Below are 27,661 nucleotides of genomic sequence, written 5' to 3' on the forward strand. Positions count from 1 at the left end.
ATACAGAACCGTATTTCCCACACCCCTCAGAAGCAGTGCAAAGGCTTGGAGGAGTTAGGGGTAATGGAGGAGCTGAGGGAGAGGGAAGTAATTGCTGGGAAGAAGCCTGGGAGTGAAACTGGAGGGTTCTTGGGTATGGGTGGGAGAAATATGGAAAAGGGTTTTCTTTGGAGGGGGAGGGATTGTTAGGGAGTTGGGGAACCTCCCCCATGCAGACCCTGGTTGACCTCTAGCCTCTTCCATTCAGTCAGGCACATCTGCCTTGTCCCCATGTGTCCCTGCACCCTCCTCCCCCCACCCCCATGTGTCTCTGTATCCCCACTCAGTCACCCCTCACCTCTGTATGGTCTTGTTCCACATTTCCATTTAGCCCCTGTCCCAGTCTGTCCCCCCCACTGGCCCTTTTGAACCTCAGTCGGTGACAGCCCCCGCACCCCAGCAGCCGCAAATGCATCATCCATCCACATGTCCCATGCTTCCTAACCTGGCTCCACTGGCAGGGTGCTGTGAGGAATGCAGCCAGCTGTTGGCTGCTACTGCTGGTCAGCCAGCTGCTCTCTGCTCTGGTGCCACCTCATGGGCAAAAGGTGTAACTGCAGTGCCTCTCCAACCAAATGTATTTTCTGCAGAGAAAAAAATTCTGCAGAGGACATGAATTCTGTGCATGCGCAGTGATACAGAATTCCCCCAGTGGTAAAATAAGGCTTCAGTTTCTGGAGCTGAGTAGGGCCAAGAAAGTTTCCACACCACCCGGCTGTTGCCAACACTAAAGATACGTCAGTCTATGCCCATTTGTCCCTCAGCTCTTCCATGGTAGCTAACAAACACAGGTCCACCTAAGCTATGTATACTTCTCTACCACCCCCTTGGGTAGGCCATTGAACCATCTGATAGTGTCAAACTCAGTCGCTTTATTAAAACTCATATTGTACTTGTAGAGTTTCACAGAAGCATAATTACAGTACACACTTACAGAAACAACTCATTATTTATTGAGCCACATTAAGATTAGTTTATTTGCCAGTGATTGGGCCAGGACATCAGGTGTCAAACACATACACCGGATCCAGCATCTAACAACTTTATATCTTCACACTACACTTGCAAAGTGACATTTACCTTTCTTTTTTTTAAATATGTACCATACTTCCAAAATGTTAAAATAGACTAACTAGTTTCTATGGCTAAAATAAAGCATGTGGAAGAACACAACCAAAAAAGTGAGTAAGAAAGCACACATTTAAAATATACTTACACTTTTGGTTCAGTCTCTGACTGCAATATGGTTTAATTCATTTGCCTACTGAAGGTTGTATGGTCTGTACCAGAGAGCTCATGTCCTCACTTGTTAAAATGAACATATGCAGAATGTTTTGCAGTAGCAACGTAATTATGGGGAAGCATAAGAAATTCATAATGCTATACACTAAACTAACTAAAACAAGACTTTAAAAATAAAATGGTTCACAGATGAACATGTGACACAGACATAACTGATGATATTAAAGCAACTTTGTGATTTAGCTAAACTCTGACTTAGTTAATTCAGTTTTTAAGGCCAGTGTAGACGGATGCACAATTTCTAACGGGTTATACAAAGCTCTGCTATAGGTCTTTTCAGTACCAAGAACTGACATTTGAAACAGACCATTTAAAGCAGAGAGGCTACTACAGCACAGAAAATTTTATTAAGCGAAGGTGAGCTTGTGTCAGACGATCAATTCGTCCACTCAGAAAATGCCTCTGATCGGCAGCATCTTTCCGTTCCTGAAGAAAGAAGTTCAATTTTTCTTTTTCTTGTAAAAGTTGCAATATTGAATTCTGTAATTTATCTCCAAAGTCCTGAAGGATGTAGAATTGGATGATCAGAGGAATTTGGTTGGAGAGACGTTTACCTGCACTCTGAAAACAGAAGATGGTTATAAAACATTACTGTCAAAGAGAGGACATGGGAAGGGCTCTCTAGCGAAATTCAGTAAGAAGCTACAACATTCTGTGTCAAGTGATTGTTCCAGTGAGTATCTTCATGAATTAGTCTGGAAATGGTTCAGACAGCTGAGATGCAACTTTTCCTTTTAATCCCATTTGAAAACATGAATGAAATGCGCTGCTAATTTCAACCATAAGTATTCTCAGCAGCATAAACCCAAGGCAGACCAGTCACTGCTGACTACCTGTATAACCTAATTAATGCATCCGATGAAGTGAGCTGTAGCTCACAAAAGCTTATGCTCAAATAAATTTGTTAGTCTCCAAGGTGCCACAAGTCCTCCTTTCCTTTTCTTTTTGCGAATACAGACTTACACGGCTGCTACTCTGAAACCTAATTAATGCTGACATTTGCCAGCAGAGGGCCATCCACGAAATAACACTATTGTAAAGTACAAGCTCAGAAACTGCTTCCACAGAAGCCATAGTGTGTGGCTGACCTGCTTCCACAAATTGCTGTGGGGTAGTAATGGAGTGGCTCATAAGTAATTACGTAGAACTGACAAAAACCTAAGATACCACCCTAAATTTCAAATCGTAGGATTCTAGCTTGAATCCCTTTAACATAATCAACCCATCTGGCACAAGCAGTCTAATGGGCACAGCCCAAAGTCAACTCCCAGTATCTAGAACTTATTTATACTAGTCCGGTGAAGTACAGGGCTGCCTTAGTGCTATGCCCGAGCCTTAACGGATGTCAGCCTGGGGATTTGATCACTTATTTAGAACCAGGAAAGCTAACTGCTATTTACTGAGCTAGTTCCCTCTTAATCTAACAAATCAGAGTACAACAGAGGCAGCAATTTATAATTCAGACAAGCTATTCAAGATGACTGACTGGCAGAGGGAACTTAAATGCAGGACCCTTTTGTGAGAAATCTCAGTCTATTGCCCAACATTTCTCCTTTCAAATCATCAAGCTGAGGGTGAAATTTTCAAGAGTATTTATGTGCTTAAATCCCCTTTTCAAAAGTGACACACCTAGGATCCTAATTCTCATATAAAATCAATGGCACTTAACTGCATAGGGTCTCTTGAAAATTTTGGTGAGTGTCTAATGGCTCTCTCTGCTGCAGATTCACTGCTCTAGGGTTATTTAACCTATTGCCAAGTGAAGCACTTTAGGACACCACAAATCTGTGTGAGATGATATAAAAACAAGTTCTCTTTTGCCTTTTCACCCTACCTCATAACATCTACTGCTAACATAACCACTTCTAATAACTGTCATAATATGTTTGTTCTCTCCATGAGAACAAAATGGAAACGGAGGCCTGCTTGTTCAATGGCTGCCTCTAGTTTTATGGATGTACTGATTTGTATCTCCAGGTGCATCCATTTTGTGCCACTGCACCTGCATTTTGCTGGTGGTGCATTGTTGTAGACCAGGCTGAGGCTAAAAATCAGAACCTTAATTTCTCAGTTGGTGGACATAGGGCTAAATTCAGAGGTGGCCTAAGTTTTGTCATTAAGTTGGTGAAATCTGGTGTAACAGAGCAGGAAAAACAATCAAAAGGCAGATGCAGTATGATGAAGCAAGCCTCTGTTATACACTCAACTTGTAACTATACCTACATAATGATTCTGTACATTGATACTGTACTGTACATGCCTTTCACATCACATCTAAATTTGCCCATAGACATTTTGCATCGGCTATTCAAAATTCCAGTTAATACAAAAAGATGTTATCCATGGACATCAAGGTGGGGGATTATATGCCTTATAAATGTTACCAGTATTTTCTTAAATTAAAAACAAAGAGAGACTCTTTCTATTGATTGCAATGGGAACTGGATTGGTACATGCTGCAGGATTTGGAGTGGAATAAAAACTGCTGTGGTAGGAATCCATAAACTCACACTGAAGTATGCCTCCAAGTGGTAAGTCATATCCTGAATGGCAGGGTGGTTCTGGACAGTTCCAGAATTGAAACTCGAGGAGACCAGGTTCAGACTGTGGGCTGCTTCCTTTGATGTTTCTTTCTCAATAACTTTTAAGTCTTGTCTGTAAACATTGTCCTGGCAGTATACAAGCTGCTCCATTTTAAAATGGATTTTAATAATTGTTTCAGCTTCCTCTGATTGTTTCTTGCTAATGTCTTCAATTCTGCCCTGTGAAGGGAGAGAAGTGGGGGGAAGAAAACTATCAAAATCCACTAAACAACAGATGGTGCACGTAAGTACAGGACCAGCCCCATGTGACAGATAATGTGTGACATGGTGTCACAGGGTTCCCAAGAGCACACGGTAAGAGCCAGATTCTGGCTCCCTGTCTCCTGGTGCAAGGGGGCAGGAGAGGCCACGTTGCCTTATGCCCCATTACACTTGTGGACAGGAGCAGCCAAAAGCCTGCCACTTGAGTTCCCTGAGTGCGAACAAAATCCACACCTTTGGCCATGCCCAACAAACCAACCTTCAGTCAGGCACTGAGTATCTAATGGTTCAGCTATAGCAACCCCTCCTCTCTGGCCTTCCAGATTCCTTACCCTTTCAATACACCCAAAACTTCAGTGGGAAAATCATCTACCTCTCCTCAGTGCTACAATTACATTCAAACCTTCTTAAAATCCTTTCACAGGATCCACATTGCCTCCCGATCCAAATTCAGCCTTGTTCTCAGCTTCAAGGACTTCCACAACATAGCACCTGCCTTCCTCCCCCTCTGCTTTTGTCTCCCTTTAAACTTCCTGCCCTTTCTTTGCTCAGCCAAAGTCACTTACCTGATTGCTGCCTGATTTTTCAAAGCTGCTGAGCCTCTGCATCTCCCAGAGATTTCAAAATGATTTGTGGATGCTCATCACTTTTGAAAATTAGGCCATAAATGCCTCTATCTTGTGTATGCCCCTGGGCCTTTTTTCAGGCAGTTCCCTGTGAGTGGCAGCCCTTCCAACCTCTCTCTCTCAAAGTCTTTTCTCAAAACTTAGTTCTTCAGTGACCACAGTCACATCAAAAAAAAAAAAAAAAAAAGAGTCTCTCCCACATGATATATATAAATTTCTAAGCAGCCCCATCATCATATTGTCTTTGACCTTTCCACTTCCTCTGGTGTTGTCTTCTGTTCTTCGCTTAACACAGGCACTGCAAAGACTTATAAGCATGCTTGACTTCAAGTAGTCCCATTGAACTCTCTGGGTGTACTTACATGCTTAAGTCCCTGCAGGAATGAAATCTGAGATTGTAAACTCCTTGGGGCAGGGACTCAAAATTTGTTGTGTGCAGTGCTGTGCACATATATGGTGTAAATTATAGTGCAATCCATTCAAGAAACTGGGAAATGTACAGTTTATAGCGATGACAACGTTACTGGATGATGTAACAAACCTTAATTTCTCCTGCATATACAAATTTCCATTTATTTACAGTTTCTCTGTTACCTTATTGCACAACATATTCATAAAGGTGCAGGAATCTCCCCAGTTGCTTAAAGGTACAACAATTAAATAAGTGACTGATCAAGAGTGAAGGAGTAACATGTAGTTCTATATATAATACATTATGCCATTCAGTATTGCTTGACTTATATCAGGTTACATAAAATCATAGAAGTGTCAGACTGGAAGGGACCTAAAGAGGTCATCTAGTCCAGTCCTCTGCACTCAAGGTAGGACTACACAATAATTAGACCATTCCTAACAGGTGTTTGTGTAGCCTGTTCTCAGATGATGGAGATTCCACAGCTTCCCTTGACAATTTGTTCCAGTGCTTAACTACCTTGACAGTTAGGAAGTTTTTTCTCATGTTCAGCCTAAACCTCCCTTGCTGCAATTAAAGCCCATTGCTTTTTGTCCTGTCCTAGGAGATTAAGGGGAACAATTTTTCATCTTTGCCCTTGTAACAATCTTTCATGTACTCGAAAACTTATGATGTCCCCCTCAGTCTTCTCCTCTCCAAACTAAACAAACCCAATTTTATCAATCTTCCCTCACAGGCCATGTTTTCCAGACCTTTAATCATTCTTGTTGCTCTTCTCTGGACAGCATGTGGTGTCTCACCTTAGCAGCTCTGTTAAGATTTTGAAAATCCTCAAAATGATCTTTGGCAACCTCTGTAAAAGCTTTTCGGACAATTTCTGAGGGGAGAAAAGAGACATAAAATAAAGGACTGAGCTACTAGTAGCACAAGATTTGTGAAAACTGGTCATTCTCCATATCTATTCAAAGCACAGGTGCCAACTTTTGTTGGTGCCGGTGGGTGCTCGCACCCCCCCCGGACCCCCCCCGCCCCGCCCCGACTCCGCCCCCTCCCTGCCTCTATTGGATCCCTCCCCAAATCCCTGCCCTGGCCCTGCCTCTTCCCCAAGCGCTCCACGTTCCCCCTCCTCCACCCTCCCTCCCAGGCTTGCCCCGCGAAACAGCTGTTTCACGGGGCAAGTGCTGGGAGGGAGGGGGGAGAAGCAGGACCCATCGGCCCGCTCAGGGGAGGAGGCGGAGGTGAGCTGGGGCAGGTTGGGGAGCTGCCAGTGGATGCTCTGCACCCACCAATTTTTACCCACGGGTGCTCCAGCCCCGGGACACCCATGGAGTCAGCGCCTATGATCCAAAGGACACTGCCATGGAGCTATGTCTCATCTATTCAATTTTTAATCTCTCCTTATCATACCTGAGATGATTTTTCATTTTCCTATCATGGTCGATTTCTAACGTTTTCAGAAATACTATCCATTTAGGAATTTTGTACTGTCAAAGTCTGAAGGCCAGGCATAGAGGTTTGAGGTCTAAAGATCAGTCTCATGGCTTGAAACTGGTTTGATTCAGATTCATTTCCCCCTGCCTGAAGCAGCCAAGATACAGCTCTTGCTGTGTCAACCAAAATGTACGCAAACCAATATTTCTGAAGCTTGGGATAAAACTTAGCTAATGAAACTCACCAATTACTTTCTTCAGCATCTCAATAGCTGGTTTTTCTAGTGCCATAATTCGCTGTCTTACAATGGCCTCAAATGTCTTGTAACTGGTAAACCCCGGGAGCTCTCTTCCACGATACTGTTCTTCAAATCTCCACACTTCATGTTGTATAGTTTTTCTATCTATAACATTAAAACAACAGCACTATTTTAATATAACAAATCTAATGAATTTATAAAGACAACTATGGATTTAAAGTGGAAGTTTAGTTCTTTGTTCTGAAGACACTTTTGACTGGAAGAACTAATACACAGCTCATAATTTAAGCAAGTTGATTTCTGTAGAATTGAGCCAAAATATGCAGTTGCTACTTCTAAGAATGAACTGTTTCACTCATTGAGATGACCAGAAAAACCAGGGTTGGGCAAACTTTTGGCCCGAGGGCCACATCTGGGTGGGGAAATTGCATGCAGGGCCATGAATGTAGGGCTGGGGCATGAGGTTGGGGTGTGGAAGGGAGTGCGGGGTGTAGTAGGGGGTGCGGTGTGCAGGAAGGAGCTCAGGACAAGGAGTTGGAGTGCAGGAGGGGTTCGGGGTGGGCTTGGGGCAGAGGGTTGGGGTGCAGAGTGTGGGAGGCATCTCAGGGCAGGGAGTTAGGGTGCTGGAGGGGTGTGGCATGTGGCAGGGGGCTTAGGGCAGGGGTTCAGGGTGCGGGCTCCCTGCCTGCCCTGGCCCCGCGCCGCTCCCAGAAGCGGCCGGCATCACGTCCCTGTGGCCCCTGTGGGGAGGGGGGCCAGAGGGCTCCATATGCTGCCCTCGCCTGCGGGAAACTCCCCCAAAGCTCTCATTGGCTGCAGTTCCCCGTTCCTGGCCAATGGGAGCTGCAGGGGGCGGTGCCTGCAGGCAAGGGCAGCACGCGGAGCCCTCTGCCCTCCCTCCCCCAAGGACCGCAGGGATGTGGTGCTGGCTGCTTCTGGGAGCGGCGCGGGGCTGGCAATCCCGCGGGCTGGATCCGGCCCGTATGCCGTAGTTTGCCCACCCCTGATTTAAACTAATGGAAACTGGAACATGGGCCAGTATTCTGATCCAGTACAGCAACTCCTATCAGTCTGATACCCTTTCAGCAGTAGCCAATACTTGATGTTTTAGAGGAAGATGTAAAACAATTTGACAACCAAATATAAGGAAGTCTAGTCTAAACTTCCTGGAACACTCAGACAACACCAACACTAAAACATTGTCAATATTGGAGAAATTTGCCATCCTAAATAATATTTGTTCCTCTCTGACTGATACATGTGTACCTCACATCCACATTTACTAGTGCTTTAAAGGCATCCAATCTTGACTTATTGTGGGTAGGTACAGGAATTATAGCATATTCATGCATGACTGGAGGCAGGAAGTACACAGGTAACACTGCATTCAGTTCTTAAGGACCATTCCTCTCAGAACCTCTAAGAGATTTCAAATACTTATGGGCTTATAGTCAAACACTACAAAAAAAATTGCGGTGTAGTTTGTGTCAAATAGACTGGAGTTTGAGAGGCAAAACTTTAGAAGGAAGGTGTATAGGGGTTTGTAAAATTAATCAGTCAACGAGAAAAACATCTTCCAATGTACTTTACAATAGGAAGCCCCAAAACCTGCATAATTTAGTAAAAGTCCTGAGTCTTCCATTTATCTGCCATTTTTAATATTTATTCCAGCTCTCTAATGATCTGAAACTAGAACTGTTAGATGAACTTACCTTGCAATGACTTCAGCTATATAAACAATAATACCTGCCTCATACACGGTTCTTTTCATGGGTAGATCTCAAATTACTTTCTAAAGGAAGGCAGAAGTATCATTATTTCCATTTTACTTGCAATGCAGGTGCACCTCCTATTGATACACACAAGCGCTTCAACTGATTCTCAAAGGGAATAAGTAACATCATAAAGAAACTAGTTTTTACTGGCTTTCTTCTCTTCTATATTTCCTGTGTTTTTGTTCACCTGCTATCTCCTCTTTCCACCTGTTTTCCTACTTTTTTCACTCATCTAATACCTTTAGATTAACTGGCTCTGGGTATGCGGTGGGACAGGACAGATTAGACGATAGAATACACCTGTGTCTACATGTAGTTGCCCCTCAGTGACATGTACCCCGCACACATTTTGGAACTATTCCTTTAGAATTACATTTAGCGATGTTTATATCGACATTCACAGACAGCTAAAAATGTATAGCAATAGGGGCTGCTCGACAGAAATGTGTGCTACGTGTTGACCAAGAGGAAGAATTAATGGGTATTCGGAGAGGTTTAGAAATGTTTTGAGCTGATCTTAAACTTCAATTTCTGTGAGACATTCTTCTCCTTTTAGATCTGGATTCAGTAACCAATTAGCAGACTGAATTATATGTGAAACATGGGCGTTCTTTAGGTGGTTATTTTATTACTCATAAATTGCTAGACTTTAAACCATAGACTTAAAAAAAAAATTTTAACATACGTTATTCAAAGAATCAAGGGCATATTGTCAGCTGGTGAAATTGTCCTATCACCATTGACTTCAATGGAAATGGACGGAATCCATTGATTTCAATGGAGCTATGTGAGTTCACACCAGCCGGGGATCTTGGTAGATAAATTCTCATCACTTCAAGTTTTAAAATTTCATTAACATGATCTATTAGCTGTATTACAACGTTAGTCAAAATAAGTATTTCATAGCAGTTTCACAGGCAAGCCCCTGTACTTACCAGTCAATGCACTGTCATCAAGTATCTTCCCCCATTTTTGAAACTCTGTGCGGATTTTTGTAAACAGTCTAATTTCATTTTCTAACAACTTTTCTTCTCCTGCCACTGAACTCATGATGTCTTGATTAAACAGTTTGATTTTCTGTAATAAGATTGAAAAAAACCACTCTGAGTTCTGTAAAGGCAGCATAGCTAAGCAAGAGTGAATTTGATTCTATTTTCCTTGTGGATCTAGGCAATCTTTTATTAAATTCCAATCAGTTAGATTTATGCAAAGCCAATGAAGATTGCTGGAGTTACACAGGTATCAATGCTGAGGGCTTATTTTTTTCTGCAGAACCTATATTCCTGGGAAAAAGAAAAGTTTCCAGATTGACTTGCAGATTCCAGGTTGGGACTGCAGGCCTGGCAATTAGAAAAAACAACCACCATCTTATATTTGTAAACTGAGGACGTGTGTTATGGAAATCACTGAGACGTAACCATGGAACGCTATAATGTCATATTGACCAAGTTCTGTCCAGCGTTGAACTGCTCTACAAGTCCGTGGGATTTGTGCTGCTAACTCACTTTGGTGCTTTTGAAAATCCCAACCTAAATCTTAATTCACCTCCTTTGTCCCTTTCTCTTTACCCTAAAAGCTGATCTAATATCAGCCAAGATTTTCAGAAATGGGTGCCTATATCTAGGCTCCTAAATCCAGATTCAGGCACATGGTGCAGCCAGGTCACCTCCTTGCACAGCAGCTGCTGGAGCCTGAGCTGCACCCCACAGGGAAAGGCAGCAGCAACTGCTGGGAGCTGCAGAGGGCGTAGCACTGCTTTCTGGGGTGGAGTAGGGAGGAGAGACTGAGTGTAAGTGGAGGAACCTTGATCGGGGGGGGAGGCATGACTTGAGCTGTTCCGGGGGTGGCCAAAACTTTAAATTGCCCTCCAACCCATCAGCATTTATGGGTCGTCTCTGCTGTCTCCCTGCAACCATATGGTAACACGTAATCCCAGAAGGAGAACTTTGGCAGGGCCCAAGATCAGCTGGACCTGCTAAGTAGTATGGTTGACAGCCAGGGAGGTGTAACCTGGAGACCCAGTCAGAGAGTGATTGGATCACAGCATCCCACCCCAAAAGAGAAGTGGCCTCTGTCTTGACAGGGGTTCACTTGTGGGACTGGAAGAGGGTCTCTGTGGGAGGAGCCTACCCAGGGACTGTGGGAACAGCCATTCACCACAGTAGGTCTCAAACTTTAAGGCCAGAAAGGATAGTTGTGATCATCTAGTCTGACTTCCTGGACATCGCAGGCCACCAAATCTCACCAACCTACACCAGTAATAGATCCATAACCTCTGGGTGGGGTTCATAGTAAAGAGATAGAAGAAACAGGTGGAAGAGCTTCATCAAACTGGACACCATGAGCCAAGAGCATCCATGGTTTAAATCCAGGGATGCACTTAGGCTTATGTGTATTGTAAGCAATGAAAGCCCTACAAAGTGTTGATGGCAGAAATGAATTTTTTCCCTTTGAAATTCTTGACCTTATCAAAATCAGGAAAGTTTAGGACTTGTTCAGCTCTCTTTGCCGTGCCACACAACCAAATACATATTTATACTTACATCTATTAGGAAAACCAACTTCTCGCCTTCTGCTTTTGGTGTGCCTTTGCCATATTTGAGTAACTCTTCAGTTGTTTTGTGGAGTTGAATGTTTATTTGCTCTTCTAAAACAGGCAAAGATTTCTAGGGGAGAAAAAACAACTATACTTGTACAGTTTGGACAATTCCATTCTTTGAAAGAAATAGAACATTTCAGAGTGTGACATGGAGCTTTATGAATCTTGCACGGCCCTTAAACGTCCAGGTATGCTCTGAAGTCTAAACCAACACTGCCTGTACTGAGAAAAGAATGGGGAAGGTTTAAAGAGTGGTGTTCTTCGGTGCTTCTCTTACATAAAAAAAAAGCAGTGTTGCTCTGCTGGTCTAGTACAGCATCCTAGTTAGAGAACCAGTGCATCTTAGCAACCTTTTCATTCTTACTAAACAGTTGTTTACAAAAGCAACATAGTATCTGAAATATTTCATATTCACTCTGTATAAATTATTCAGGCTTCCAAAAGTTGTCAGTGATGATAACAGTTCGCTCTAGTTAGCACTATTCATCCATAGATCTCAAAGCGCTTTACAAAGGAAAGCAAGTATCAGAATCCCTACTTTAAAGACAGGAACACTGAGTCATGGAGAGATTACGTGATTTGCCCATGGTTAAACAGTAGGTCAGCTGCAAAGCTGAGAATCGAATACTGGTCAACTGACTATCGCTGGGTAAAATTTTTTGAATGGTTTATTCACTGAAAAAAGCAGTTTTGGTTGACCCAAAACTATCTGAATATGATCCGATAGTTTCAGGTGGGGAAGAGCTGGACTCTTCTACTTTACTGACAAATTCCAAACATTTTTGGAACCAAGATGAATATTTCCCCCGATTATACCCCCAGTTTGGCAGCTGAACTGAAAAATCAATTAATCTCCCAGCTCTATACCTGACTACCAAGCCAAGGCTCAGTATAGTGGACCATGTACTTCCAGATTGCCATCAGGCAGGGTAATTAAAGCTATTCATAGAAATAATTTTTACAGGCCCAGTCCTCCAAAACTGCAGGATTGGGTCCTTTTTTTTTTTTTTTTAAATGGTTACTGATGTAAAGTGTTTCTTTGTTAGCTTACATTAATGTGTTCCACAAGCTCACTTGTAAGTTTCTCTGCCAAAATGGGGATAGTGGCCTTGTTTTCATCCAGAAGAACTCTGAAACAGAATAAGGAATATGAATATTCCTCGCATTTGCTGAATGTGACTCGCATTTGCTGAACAAGAGAGCAGTGTCTTCCCAAGTTCTGCAACACAAAGCAGGTAAATACAGTTTCTTCTGATCAAGCAGGGGAATGCTAGTGAAAGGGCAGCCATAGCCTCACTTCATCCTGCCAAATCTGCTCATGTGCAAGATTAGATTTGAAATGATGAGCTGTTTGCTGAACAGACTGAGAACAGAAAAAGGTTCGGAACCATAACTTCAGAAAAAGATCATGAGATAAGAATATCCACATTTATTGCTGTATTATAAGAACGTATGTACTGCTATATATGGTAGGGATACTGATTCAGAATCACTTTTGGGTTCAAAAATTCTCTTTATGACTGAAATGCTGAAAAGCAATCATCTGTGGAGGAGAGCGTTCTCCTGACACAGACCATATCTTTCCTGGGAGTGAGTTTCCCCCCATACTTCCCAGTGGATAGAACGATATGCATGAATGCCTGAGCCAGCAAAGCACTTTAAAGCACGTGCTTAACTTGACTCCTTTGGGACTACTTCAGAGTTTAATGGTCACCATGTTTTTAAATGGTTTTCTGAATCAGGGCTTAAATCAAACCTGAATCTGAAAAGAAGCTGAGTTTAAGAGAAGTTAGTTGACATGTAAACTCTTTCTTGCATTTTGGAAAACACTACCACACAGACAATGCAAAACAAACAAACAGAACAAACAAAACCTCCACCCCAAGCTAAGTTTGAGGATAATTCTCATTGTGGGCCTAACCCAAATCCGATGGGAGTGAGCAGGAATCTTTCCATTGACCTCAATGGACTTTGGATCAGGCCCTTTAACTGTTTGAAAACTACCTAAAATGTTCATGCTGCTCAAAGAATTCTCTCTCCTTCTGGATTGCAGATGCCAGGGTGAGCTTGTCATGAATGTCTTGCTGCCCACGACATTTAACAATCATATAACCTTTCCTTAGCTGGATGACAAGGTTTCGTACAATATCAACAACTGACGACTCAGTTCCTTTGTCCACCAAATCTGGTTTTGTCAGGATCCCTGTGAAGTAATACGATGAGAAGATTAGACAAGCACAGAAATTAACGATGGGAAAGATCTATTGCGGGTATCTAGTCACCCAATGCAGCACTGTTCCCGACAGCATATACTAAAGCGACTTCTCCAGCTGTGCTGTAAGTTTTTTTTTTTTTTCTCCCAGCCCCTCTCTCTTCCCCCCACCTTTCTCAGGAACACCTAGGGATATCAAATTAATAGCAGAGCTTTTACAGTATTAATTTTTAATCTTGTCATTTTCAAGATATTTATAGGCATAGTATCAATGGCAGTAGGGTCCCAAATTGAGCTATCCGTTCCCTTTTATCGGTGTGCAAAATTCATTTTATTCCACAGAGCTTGTTTTTTCCTCATAGCAGGTAACTCTTGGCAGGGTTGAGGCAGGGTGGGAAGAATATTAGAACTCTATGACCTACCTTCCCCCATTTGTATTTTTAAAAGTATGTCTCACCTAGAGTTCTCTCTCCATCAGGGTCTACCTCTTGAGCCATTTTCAGTGCCTCTGTTGTTGCGATATCCACATTACTTGGCACCACTACCAAATTTATAGTCTCTTGCTTAGCAATAAATTTTTTAATTAGCTTTTTGATCTGTAATAAAATATGGTAAGAAAGAAATGCAGTAAAGTTTGATGTGACAAATGGCATTGGATGCCAGGCTGCTCATCATCTGACTATGTGGAATGTCATACACACGACGGATACAATCATACAATAGAAGCTAAGGTGCAAATGTCAGCGGCTGAAATCAGCCTGATTATCTAAAGGTAATCCAAATGTGGTACATGCCCCAGAACAGACTGCTTTTATGTCGGCCTTGGGAAATGGTCATAAAAATTTACTAGGCCCGGTACACAATCTATTCAGTGATGAATATGTAATGATATTTTACCTGCATTAGAAACAATCAAATTCTATTGTCTAAATGCACAGCTAAGAAAAAAATCAAGTTGGATTATACTGATATGTCAAGATCAGATAAAATGTAGAGTTACATACATCCATCTCAAAAGTGTGCCTATCAAAAGAGAGCAGAATGTCTTGTCTTTGCCTTTCAATGAGAGATTCATAAAAAGTAAATAAAACTGACATATTTGGCTGTTTTCCCCCCATGTTTGAATCCCAACAATCAGAGTTTCTCATGGTTTTGTGTTGTGTTGCCAAAGGTTCACATAGCTCTAGTTATATTAAATTAATGTAACTATTATCCTGAGTTTCCATAAATCTTCCCTTGTCTTCTACATTTCCCTTCAACACCATTTTCTGTCATATTCAAAAGTAAGATGCTTTATCTCCCTTATTTTGCATCTGGAGAATGTGGGACATTCAGGACAATTGTCATGTGCAGCTGGTGTCACACCAACTATTTTATTGTGGATACAATGAGCAGAGTTGTACAAATTACTATAGTAATTTCATCGCAAAATAAAATGATTTTTTTCCTGCATTCTGGCTGGATAAGGGAGCCCACTTGTATTATCTTTGACAATTCGTTGCCCAAACCATTTTGATTCAATCAACATTTGCTGACATTTGTCAAGTCCTGCACCTCTCATTACAATTTACTATTTACATGAATTGTGGGGGAGGTACTAATACACATATCTACTATACATCACCATCCACCCCTCAAACTCCTGCTAACATTAGGGCAGTGGTCTCCAACCTTTTAACGCCCAAGATCACTTTTTGAATCTGAGGTCAACCCAGGATCTGTCCTGCCCCTTCCCCAAAGCCACACCCCTTCCCCAAAGCCCCACCCCACTCACTCCATCCCCCTCCCCATTGCTCGCTCTCCCCACCATCCCTCACTTTCACCAGGCTGGGGTAGGGTGTTGGGGTTCGGGAGGGGGTGCAGGTTCTGGGCTAGGGCCGAGGGGTTCACAGTGTGGGAGGGGACGCTGCGGCAGGGGATTGGGGGTGCATGAAGGAGTGAGGGGTGCAAGCTCTGGGAGGGAGTTTGGGTGCAGGAGGGGGCTCCAAGCTGGGGCAGAGGGTTGGGGTGCAGGAGGGGGTACGGGGTGCTGGTTCTGGGAGGGGGCTCAGGGCTGGGGGTGGGGTGTGGCCTCCCGACAGGCAGCACTTACCTCCAGCAGCTCCTGGTCAGTGGCAGGCGCAGCGAGGCTCAGGCAGGATCCCTGCCTACCCAGGCCCCACACCGCTCCTGGAAGGGGCCAACGCGCCCCTGTGGCCCCTAGGGTAAACGGGGGGCCATGGCTCCGTGGGCTGCCCCTCTCTGCAAGCACCACCCCCGCAGCTCTCCCGGCCAGTGGGAACTGCGGGGGCGGTGCTCTCAGGCAGGAGCAGCGCACGGAGGGAGATCCCTGACCCCCGCTGCGGGGCCGTGCTGGCCGCTTGCGGGAGCGCCATGGGGCCGGGGTGGGCAGGGAGCCTGCCTTAGTGGCCGCCACACTGCACCGCCGGAAATCGCAATCGACTGGGAGATCCTCTAGGATCGACCAGTCGATCGTGATTGACTGGTTGGTGACCCCTGCACTAGGTCTATATTACAAGTGGCCTTGTTCTTAGAATTCCTATTTGAATTATAAATATTTTAGTTTGTTACCTTTTCTAAAAGAAAGACCAGAAAATCGGCACTCACTTCTACTTTATGCATTGTCTTTTTCACTCCATAAAGTGTTCACCATGCTTCAGAAAAAAAGAGTCAAATACTACTCTCATTTACACTGCTGTAAATTCGCAATAACTCTGCTGAAGTTAGAATTTGATCCATTATGTGGGGAAGCACTGAGAGACAGTAAAATTAATGGAGCCAGTTTGTCTTTTCCTTACTATACACCATAGTCCTCAGTTGTAGAAGAATACACTAGACAGAGATTTATTTAATTATGAGACTTTCTTTTGCTGAATTTCGTCTGTAGGGCTGACCAGCATGTGTTTCATTCTAAGTGACCATCACACTTCTTTTCAGCACTTCCTCCACCAATAACTGTCCTGTCTGTTGCCTACAACATCTTTAATTCTGGTTGTGAGACAAGTTAACTGTATAGAACACTATTGTCTAGATCAGTGGTGGGCAACCTGCAGCCCATCAAGGTAATCTACTGGGGGGCCGCGAGACAGTTTGTGTATGTTGACTGTCCACAGCTTCCAGGGGCCATGGTTCACTGTTCCCAGCCAATGGGAGCTGTGGGAAGCGGTGGCCAGCACACCCCTGCGGAGAACTGTGGCCACTGGGAGCTGCGGGCAGCCCTGCCTGCGGATTACCCTGATGGGCTGCAGGTTGCCAACCACTGGTCTAGATCCTCCAGTAAAACCTTCTGTTTAAGATAATTTGTTCATTAGATCTCCACTAATGTAACTTAACTGTTTCCTAGCTCAGAACATGTATGTTGCATTACCTGTTCTCCAATGTCTTGTGGCTGATTCCCTACAGCCACCCTAGCAATCCCTGGCAGATCAATCAGTGTCAGATCTGGAACATTCGGAGAGCTAATTTCGAGGGAAATTAATTCCTGGCTAATGCCCACTCCTTCACCAGCGATTGCATCCTGGGCTACAAAGGATGAAAGGGAAAGACAAGAAAAGCAAACTTTAGAAACGCCTAATGGGAATTTCAGATTAGAACATATCAGAATTGGAAAGCTCCTGTTGTCCCCTGGCATTTTTTTTTTTTTAAATGAAAGGCATTTTGGGACCCAATCCTCCCCACACAAAATCCCATGGAAATCAATGGGGCATGACTGGACTCCTTTTAAGGATTTGAGCCTTAATAAAAATTGAAGAATACACTATGAATTAAACTTTCAGAAATCTCAGTGTAGAAAAATCAAATACATGGAGATGTTTTAATAAAAATAATAACATAGTGATACAATAAAATACTTAGCATTTACACAATTGGTTCCTCATCTCCAAAATGCTGGACATGCATTAGTTAATCCTTGACAGCCTTGCAAGGTAGCAAAGGATTATTATACACATTCTATAAATGGATGAAGTGAGGCACAGAGATTATGTGACCTGTCCAAGGTCATATAGCAAATCAGTGGCATAGTCATGAACAGAATGGAAGGATATTGTGTGCCAGTACTCTGCTTTAACCATCAGACCACACTGTCTAAATCAAACACCACCTCACAGAAGCTGGCTAGTATGTGCAACTGATTTGTTAATTCAACATAACACCATCATTTTATAGCTCTGTATTGCTGCTATTTCTTGCTATCAAAGTAAATAATTTCTCATGAGAAACCTTCAGACGCATAATTAGCTTATTTGACTTTTATGTCACTTACCTCGCTACCGTACCAGTTTTTTAAAAATTATTTCTTGAAAACCTCAGAGAATAAATATATATGTAAAAACAAACAATGTTATGACCAATAACAATGTAGGTAACTACGCAAGCTAAGCCAAGGACAATCAAACCTTAAGCTTCAGGGCATAAACTGTTAGCCCTTGGGGTAGAAGAGGTGTTTTCTCCCATCATGTGGAACACTGAACAACTAGCTAGTGCCATGTGAGTACAATACATGTTTTCTTTTTGTCTTCCCCTAGAATACTAGGAATTCGTCAAAGCCAAGTGCAGAATGATGACTTAGATACACTATGGCCTGAGCTGGTCTGAAAACTCCTGGAGCAAATCACTTTTGATGTAAAATGCTGCAACGCCGCTGAGATCAGCTGAGTCGTGCTGCTTTATTCCAGCTGGGAATGTGGCTCCCTGTGTTCCTGGCATTCTCAGCAGTTATGATGCAGGGTGTTAATTTGGGAAATGTTATGCTGCCTAACAGGAGGGAATAAAGGATGAAAAGGAGGATTTGATGAATTAAATCAGAATGCAATAAATAACACTTACCTTTTCTTATTTCTTTTTCCACCACTGAGGGATGGTGGAGCTCTTCATCTATGTCCCAGTAACTAATTTTCCCTTTCCATTCCTGCTGAGGAGCCAGTTTTTTCAGTTTGAGCACTAAGGGACATCTGGTAACAATACCTGCAGTTGTCCATAAAGAGAGTTAATTCTGTTAACGAACATCCTTTTGAATGGGTACAGAGCACACCACAGAATGTAGCTTTTCCTACAGTATGCAGAAGACTGCCCAAAGCTTTCAGTGTGTTCACACAGCTCACACACCTTGGAATATCTGAGAGTTGGGAAAGCATGCTGGGCATTGGTAGGGCAGTGAGGAAAACTATCATCCCATTTGTATGCCGCACTGTGCAGTGACCATATTTTAAAAATTTATTCTGTCTTGAAAGATTTCACATTTGTTTGAAAGCTATTTCATATAGTTAAAATGGGTAATGGAAACCAGTAATATATATCTGAAGAGAGAGGAAACTTTAAAGGTGTGTGTATGCTCGATGCTTTGTACCTTTAAAATAGCTGTTCAGAATGATATCCCGAAGATAGAATTGTACCCTGATCCGGTTCGATAGTAGGGATATCATTTTGTATTGCATAGGCTTGTTTAAATATTCTGTAGATGTATTAATTTCTATACATTTTTAAGAGTTATTTCTATAGAACCCTGTTAGGAGTGCAAGTGATAATGTAGGATTCAGGCCTGTATTTTTACTTGAGATAGTATTTTGGGTTTTGCTTGCCTGTTTGATTTTTTGATACACATACATTCTTACTAATATGTGTGAACAAAGGACAAAGACACTGCGTGTGTTACTTCTGCCTAGCTAGATGGGTTTGTTAGCACAATGGGAACAAATAAGAGCAGTTAAAGTGTTACTGGGCGTGATGGGAATATAATATATGAGCATACTCTTGAAGACTGACACAACTCTTATCTCAGGGCAAGGTCAAGCAACAAGTCAGGAAGGGCAAGGGAGGATTGGGGGGAAGATAAAACACTAAAAGGCCAGACAAATGCCTGCCCTTGACCATAGCACATCCTCACTCCTTACCCCTCCCTTGGGGTACAAAGGAGGTTGGACAAAGACTCCAGACCCATGACCCCCTGTTAGAATCATAGAATCATAGAATATCAGGGTTGGAAGGGACCTCAGGAGGTCATCTAGTCCAATCCCCTGCTCAAAGCAGGACAAATCCCCAACTAAATCATCCCAGCCAGGGCTTTGTCAAGCCTGACCTTAAAAATTTCTAAGGAAGGAGATTCCACCACCTCCCTAGGTAACACATTCCAGTACTTCCCCACCTTCCTAGTGAAAATTTTTTTCCTAATATCCAACCTAAACCTCCCCCGCTGCAACTTGAGACCATTACTCCTTGTTCTGTCATCAGCTACCACTGAGAACAGTCTAGAGCCATCCTCTTTGGAACCCCCTTTCAGGTAGTTGAAAGCAGCTATCAAATCCCCCCTCATTCTTCTCTTCCGCAGACTAAACAATCCCAGTTCCCTCAGCCTCTCCTCATAAGTCATGTGTTCCAGTCCCCTAATCATTTTTGTTGCCCTCCGCTGGACTCTTTCCAATTTTTCAACATCCTTCTTGTAGTATGGGGCCCAAAACTGGACACAGTACTCCAGATGAGGCCTCACCAATGTCGAATAGAGGGGAACGATCACGTCCCTCGATCTGCTAGCAATGCCCCTACGTATACATCCTAAAATGCCATTGGCCTTCTTGGCAACAAGGGCACACTGTTGACTCATATCCAGCTTCTCGTCCACTGTAACCCCTAGGTCCTTTTCTGCAGAATTGCTGCCGAGCCATTCGGTCTGTAGTCTGTAGCAGTGCATGGATTCTTCCGTCCTAAGTGCAGGACTCTGCACTTGTCCTTTTTGAACCTCATCAGATTTCTTTTGGCCCAATCCTCCAATTTGTCTAGGTCCCTCTGTATCCTATCCCTACCCTCCAGCGTATCTACCTCTCCTCCCAGTTTAGTGTCATCTGCAAACTTGCTGAGGGTGCAATCCACACCATCCTCCAGATCATTTATGAAGATATTGAACAAAACTGGACCGAGGACTGACCCTTGGGGCACTCCACTTGATACCAGCTGCCAACTAGACACGGAGCCATTGATCACTACCCGTTGAGCCCAACAATCTAGCCAACTTTCTATCCACCTTATAGTCCATTCATCCAGCCCATACTTCTTTAACTTGCTGGCAAGAATACTGTGGGAGACCGTGTCAAAAGCTTTGCTAAAGTCAAGGAACAACACGTCCACTGCTTTCCCCTCATCCAGAGAGCCAGTGATCTCGTCATAGAAGGCAATTAGATTGGATCTGTTGGATCATATTAAAGAAGTTCTGTATTAAAATCACAAATGAGTTTGATTCCCCATAGTTTAAATTCCAGGGTATTACTAATTAAGAGGTCTCTTGGTTTTGGTACTGTTTCTCTCCCTCTATGTGTGAAACTTGCAAGCTGCTAATTGTGTTAGTACATCCTAAAACAGAGTCTGTTCTCAAAACAATAGTTTGTAACAACAGAAACAGCACAGAGAGACTCCCCGCCCTTTTGTTGTATTTATCTCGCTTTGTTAACGATTGTGATTAAAATAGAGATAGAGGATGTATGTGGATGTATGCTTGATGTGGATAATAACTGAATGATCAGGGAAGTGCCAGCCTAAGAATCCAGTGTCCATCTGCTGAAGAAGGCGTCAAGTGGAAACAACCAGAGGACCCCCAGGGGGCAGACTGGAATCCAGCCAACAGCCTCAAGGATGGGAGAACCGAAGAACAAGGTAACAGGAAGAGCAACCAAACTTGACAGATACAAAAAAGGAGGAGACTTCCACTCTGGCCTACCTCACACAAAGAAGGTGTGAAGGTGAAGCAAGGACGCGGAAGAGTGCTCTGGAATTACTTTGGTTTACCTGCCTTGTCCCTGGCAGTTCTTCTGTTGATAGACAGAATAAAGTTGTAGAATTGATCAATGAAATTGTTTTTAATTGTTCACTTTATTAATATAACTTCATAAGGAAAGTTTTATGAATGAAACAACATTCATTCATAAAACTGGTTACCCCAATAAACTGGCTAATTGAGTTTCACTTTCAATCCAATTGCTGCTTAAATCGCTGAAACTCCTGCTCACTGTTTGTCATTCATTATACTTTCTATATTGTAACTTCTGCTCACTGTTTGCCCTTCCTTACACGTGTCCATATTGTAACTCAAACTCCATTTTAACTTGTGCCAAACTCCATTTTAAAATGCTCACTCCATTTTGTAAAAGCTTGCTGCATTATTTTTGCAAAACCCTGCTGTAATCTTATTAGTTTAGTTTAGATGTGTGAATGAGGATGGATGGATGATGGAATCAACCTCCAGCCCAGCCTGTCCTGATGAAATAAAGTGTAAACGCCCAACGGCTGAAGATGCAGACAACAGCCCTGACAAAGTAAGAGGAGTCCACCCTCAAAAGAAAAGAACAAAAGTACAATTGAAGAAACATCAAAGCCAGGTCCTAGGCTGAAAGTCATGTCTGCAATTGACGGGTGATCAATCACACCAGACCCAGTGACACAGCAAGACCTATAGACTCTGGATTCAAACTAAAGCCTACGAAAAGGATGGGTGAGATGGAAGACTTTGGAGGGTAGCATTCTGCTACCAACATGGAAGGGCATCGGTGCATGCCCAACAGAGACCCAGCTCTTCCTTGTGCCCGGCTTTCCTGGCCAGTTAGCGTCCACAAGCTACGAACCCAAGCCACGAACTCAAGCTACATTCAGGACTGGTAACTATACAGCAGCTGCAGAACCTGTGTGTGTGTATGAAGGAACATGTGAATGAATGTGAAACTGAATGAAATGTTATAGCTATAACTGACTGCCTACTACAATTCTTTTTGTATTCACAGTAAATGTGACATTTTGTCTTATCCCCTTTAATAAGAGCCTGCTGGTTTTTATTTTATTGGTATAACGAAGTGGCTTAGAATAACAACACCTTTTGCCGAGCTTTAACATGGTGTTTTTCGTAAATACTTGGAACACAATGCATGCGTCTCCTGTTTAGACACAACACTAGAAGATCTTTTGCATGCCCATACTGCTGCCTGGGTCATGAGAGCAGCAGGTAGATGTCCTCCTGTGCCAGCACAGGGTTCTCTGGAACAAAGGTTGCTATTATCTGGCTAAGGAGCAGTTGATTTCCTTTCAGAGGTTTCACTCCACACAATTACCTCTGCTGAATATAAAGTCAACATTGAAACAAAACATTTCGATGTTATTGAATCTAAATGTTTCAATTGACCCAAAATAACATTTTCAAAAGTTGTTTCACAATTAAGTCTGAAATATGACGTTTTATTCCCATACGGAATGAAAGCAAATTTCAAAATAGTGGAATTTCCCACAAAAGGGATATTCCAGTTGCCGCACAGTTCTTATCATAACAGTGTTTTCTGTATGATGGGATAGGGAAAATACAAATTCTTTTGGGTTGTATCAGGGATGAATCTAAACCCAACTTTCAGTGTCACCAAACTGACATGAATTACAGAATATCAGATAGAAACACACCACTGCGACTCGGGGAAGAATCCGATTTCTGAGATGAAAAGCTGAAAGGTAAATTCTTACCACTGCCTCTAGGGAGAGCAACTCCGGACAGGGCTTCTAGAACCGAGCTTTTTCCAGAACTCTGGTCTCCAATCACTGCAATTGCTGGCAAAGCCAGGTCCTTTTCTACTCCGAGCGCTCTCAGGGAGTCAATGAGATCAATACAGGGACGGATTTTCTCCTCATATTGGTTGTACAAGGTGTGTTCTGCGTTCTGTAAGAATAACATTACATTTCATTTGAGCTCATTTCACAGAATCAGGCAAAGTTAAACATGTCTGTGCCATAAATGATGTACATCATCAGCAAACTGTCCTTCACCCCACCATACCACTAGCTTTGTACTGTGAGCTACAAGCCTTCTGTAGTATTCTTGACAAGGTAAACACGTTTCTGTAAATTCAGCAAAATTTAGCTAATTTACACCAATGGCTGAAATATCCATTGCAAATTACTGAATTTTATAAATTAGGGAAGTAAGTGAATACACAATAAGGAAAGCAAGAACACCACCCCATCAAATGTCCTTTCTTCAGTTATTTTTGGTAACTGCAGTTTTTTCTTATATTAATTTATAATGCATCATAATGTGCTAGTCCATGTATTGTGGTATATATCGTTAAATACTGAAGGTCTTAGTAATAAGAAACCTCAGTACATTATCCCTATTAAATCACTCTTGTGTGCTCTGGAGAAATATATAGTTTGTATGTGAGTCAGAGTGTGCAGAGATAAGTGAGAATCATAGAATATTAGGGTTGGAAAGGACCTCAGGAGGTCATCTAGTCCAACCCCCTGCTCAAAGCAGGACCAATCCCCAATTTTTGGCCCAGATCCCTAAATAGCCCCCTCAAGGATTGAACTCACAACCCTCAGTTTAGCAGGCCAATGCTCAAACCACTGACCTATCCCTGTCCCCAGGTTCTGCTGTAATTTCTTTATGGGTTAACAGCTGGTCAATAGCTTTTAGATTATTATGTTGATCCTTCCCCTACCTCCTCCCTTCCAGGGCAGGATATTGTGCCCAGGGAAAGAATGAATACACCTGATTTTTTTAAAAAAGGTGATTACTTGATGTCACTTGTTTCACATACCACCTGCTTTGTAATAACACACAAGGACTCCACTTTTATTAAACAAAACTGGCTGTTTACTAGAGCAGTTATTTACCGTGCTGTTCCAACTATATCTTAGTGTCCCTGACTGCGCATACAGACTGACTTCCTGCAGCCTCCTCCAAATTCTTCCCTCAGGCAACCTCTCTCCAGGTCTCAAGCGGGTTGCTGCACTTAAGGTAGCCATGTTATTTTGAGAAAACTAGTATTTTATGAAAAAAAATGAGGAGGACTTCTGGCACCATAGAGACTAACAAATTTATTTGGGCATAAGTTTTCATGGGCTTAAACCCACTTCATCAGATGCCCAAATAAAGGTGTTAGTCTCTAAGGTGCCACAAGGACTCCTTGTTCTTTTTGCTGATACAGACTAACACAGCTACCACTCTGAAACCTGTCAGTATTTTATGATTTAACAGGTGAGGCAGTTTCCTATCTTAATCTAAAATTTGGTATCTGTGTATGGAGATAAAAAGCTAAATTCTTATCTTCCACCCTGAATTGAGAGCACTATTTCAGGAAATAGATATATTGAAACAAAGTGCAGAATAGCTAGGAAAGACAATACTTATCACCATGGGGAAAATATTTTTGCACCCCCTGATCATAACTGCAATGCTTATTATCTAATAACATTATTTAACTGCTTTAATAACTTTAATATAATTTTTTCAAATGTCTATTCCGATTTTCTCAGTGTTAAACATAGAATATGAAATAAGCGTCTTTGTATTTCTATCAATTTCTGTTGAAAGCACAGGAGCCTCATTTAAAGAACAAACAAAAACTCAAATCCCATTATATCTGTTTAAAGTTTCTTAATATGAATATTCATTAAGATATACATTCTAGGGGAAAGTTGGAGTCAGGCTGTGGCCCTTCTATTTTCTATGCCTACATTTTTTTACACCTGGAAATGAAATGCAGGGGCAAATCTTAGTAATTACACGACTGAGCACCTGGCCCCCAGTCCTGGAAATATTTACGCATGTGATTTACAAAGTACTATACCAGTCAAAGGGATTTACACATGTGCATGAAGTTCAACATGTGTGTTTGCAGGATTGATGCCCAGACTTGCACACACAATCCCACACAGAGACAGAAAGAACTGTTTTGATCTGTGTCTGCAGATTGTGTATGCAGAAGTGAGCCCAGACCACTGAAAATTCAGCCCCGACAGCAGCTGAACATTAATCTCAGAGGAGTCAGTTTTCACTCAAATGCCAAATATCTGACCTGCCTTATTCTGTTGCTCTTGGAAACGATATAGTCCCCCTTGCTGTTTCATCTTTTCTTGATGATATTCCTCAGACTCCGCCCACTGGACTGCTGCTGCGTGTCTCCGAATCATCTCAGACCAGGCTGGAGGCGCACTCTGTGCGCAAGGCTGTGGTACTGCAGTAGCTCCTTTTGACTCCGTTGGTTGCAGGCTTCTTAAAGCTTCTTTTGACTGTGCTGGGAGAGATCCTGGAAAAACTGCTTTAGTCTGCGCTGGGAAATAGCCTGGAAATCCTCCTTTTGACTGGGCTGGATGTGATCCTGTACACACAGCATTTGACTGCATTGAGAGCAATCCTGTAAAAACGGTGTTGGTCTGTGCCGGTGCGGGCGATGTCACAAAACTGTCTTCTGACTCAGGCGGGAGTGGTACTCCAAAATCTTCTTCTGACTGAGTTGGGAATGATCCTGCAAAAACTGCTTTAGACTGTGTTGACAGCGATGCTCCAAAAGCTGCGTTTGACTGTGTGGGGGGTGCTCCTCCACAGAATCCTTGTGATTCTTTGGTCATCAAGTAAGTTCCAGGCCCTGACTGTGCCGGCATCCTACGCAGTGATGGTTTATACATTACCTGTCTGCTTCTTTGCTTGCCAGATGAAGATGCCCAGCAGCTCTGGGACTTGTTCATTAAGTGTCACTGGAAAGCAAATGTCTAGTCTGGCAACTCTTCTATATTGCTCTGAAAACGATACGTGGGCGTGAGTGAATTCAGCTCTGCAATAGTAATAACAATGGAGAAAGTCAAAACCATATTGTTATTGGTTGGGCCAGATCTCTGCTAGAATCAGCTGGTGCAGTTCTTTTCAAACCAATGGATGTGTGTTGGTTTGAACCAGCTGAGGTGACCCCTTATTTGTACTGCATCACTGTGCTGAGTTGTTCCAAAAAATGCCAATTACTTTTAATGGGAGATTTTGAAACATTTTAACATTTTCCCAAATTTCCCTCAAAAATGCCCTTTTAACAATGATCAGCTCTCAAAAAATTATTTTCAATCATTTTTCTTTTTCATTTAAAAAAATCAGAACATTTTGACCAAACTTGTTTTTTCCCCCATTAATGTTGAAAAAACATGTTTTCATCAATAGAATATTTCGATGGGAAAAAATGTGAGCAGCTCTACCAGTGTGATAGGGGGTATGAGCAGAATGCTTCTGCCCCACAAGTGTCCTATTTAAGGCCCAGATCCTGCAAATACTCACCCCCACACTTAAATTTACTTTTGTGAGCTGGGAGTTTAGCACATTTGTATCTACAGGAATGGGGCCTAAATGGATAGTTGACAAACAGAGGTAAGGACCACAAACCAACACTCCGCTTTCCAGCCATTCCTTTTGTGGAGAGTTTCCATGAGCCTGTGGATTTAGAAAAATAACATTTCATTTTTCAAAAAGGCAAATCTGAACAACTGGTGGCTGGCTGTTTACAAGTGGACCACTCCCTTTGCTTAAAAGTGGCCCATAAAAGAACAAAAAGGGGTTGTGGCCTTTTTGCTGCATTATATAGTATTGTGAAAAGGAGAAGTGGAAGTTTACTCTCTTTTTCTTTTCCTGTTTAGTTTTAATGTAGTAAAAATTCAGGTCATGTCTATCCTCTTTCTCCTGGAAGAATGTCTGGAGAAATAGGAGGTTTATGATCTCACAGTTACTAGACTGACTGAGCGAGGCAGTGATTCTCTCTCCCCCCCCCCCCCCCATTAATGCAGTTGGTTTAAAAATGGAAGGGGCGTTTGTTTTATTAAAAACCTACTTAATTGAGATGCTTCAAAAAAGAGTAAGAAGAAAAATTCTTTAGTGGAAGTATCATAACCCTCATCCCTTTAATCAATGGCTGATCTAGACTTCCGTGTCTTCTAAAACAAGCCTATAGCAAAATGGGGAAGACTAGACTTGACATTAGTTACAGTTCTAATGCATGAAACCAGCAGGAAAAAAATAGAACTTTTTTAAAAAACAACCACCATTTAGGGTTTCTTTATACTTCATAAAGAAGAAAAAATGGTACATGCCCAATTTTATTTTTAAAGTCACCTTAAATCAACACTTTGCAGGCCTTCAGTCCAGGCCCTGGGGCAGCTAAGCTAGACTGGGTAGCAATCAGTCCCCAAATGCTCCTGAAAACACCTGTTAATCTGTGGCAATATCTCATCCAAGGGAAAATACATGGTTGAAATAGGGACAATATTTGGAAAAAAAAAAAAAAAAAAAAGAGGATTTTTTTGAAGAAATTGTCATTTTTTAACTAGCTATAGAGCTGGCTGACTTTTTTTCAAATTTTGTGAAAAAATTATATTTTCCAAAAGTATTCCACAAGTCTCTCCTCCTTTTTCCCACCCCCATTT

At 42.4% G+C, this 27,661-nt stretch overlaps 1 protein-coding gene across 1 annotated transcript; it reads right to left on the bottom strand.

Annotated features, from left to right (window-relative positions):
• Window positions 1-1,302: 1,302 nt before the first annotated feature.
• LOC144259063 (interferon-induced GTP-binding protein Mx1-like) lies at window positions 1,303-25,948 on the bottom strand. Its single transcript, XM_077807240.1, has 13 exons — window positions 25,283-25,948; window positions 22,946-23,138; window positions 18,287-18,424; window positions 16,827-16,981; window positions 13,917-14,055; window positions 13,252-13,450; window positions 12,299-12,377; window positions 11,192-11,314; window positions 9,584-9,725; window positions 6,859-7,017; window positions 5,984-6,060; window positions 3,852-4,103; window positions 1,303-1,902 (listed from the first exon to the last, which is right to left on the bottom strand). The coding sequence occupies exons 1-13, from the start codon at window positions 25,946-25,948 to the stop codon at window positions 1,669-1,671; spliced, it is 2,556 nt and encodes an 851-aa protein (XP_077663366.1). The 3' UTR covers window positions 1,303-1,668.
• Between the last annotated feature and the right edge of the window lie 1,713 nt (window positions 25,949-27,661).

This window comes from Eretmochelys imbricata, chromosome 1, assembly GCF_965152235.1.
Source record: "Eretmochelys imbricata isolate rEreImb1 chromosome 1, rEreImb1.hap1, whole genome shotgun sequence".
NCBI lineage: Eukaryota > Metazoa > Chordata > Testudines > Cheloniidae > Eretmochelys > Eretmochelys imbricata.

Bases quoted from the DNA above. Each gene is read 5' to 3' on its own strand.
- LOC144259063 (XM_077807240.1), bottom strand. From the start codon at position 25,948: ATGAACAAGTCCCAGAGCTGCTGGGCATCTTCATCTGGCAAGCAAAGA. The intron at 23,139-25,282 runs GCAGGTCAGATA...TTATTCTTACAG, and splicing joins TCCAAGAGCAACAGAATAAG to AACGCAGAACACACCTTGTA. The intron at 1,903-3,851 runs GTGAGTTTATGG...TTCTGTTTTCAG, and splicing joins ACTTGGAGGCATACTTCAGT to AGTGCAGGTAAACGTCTCTC.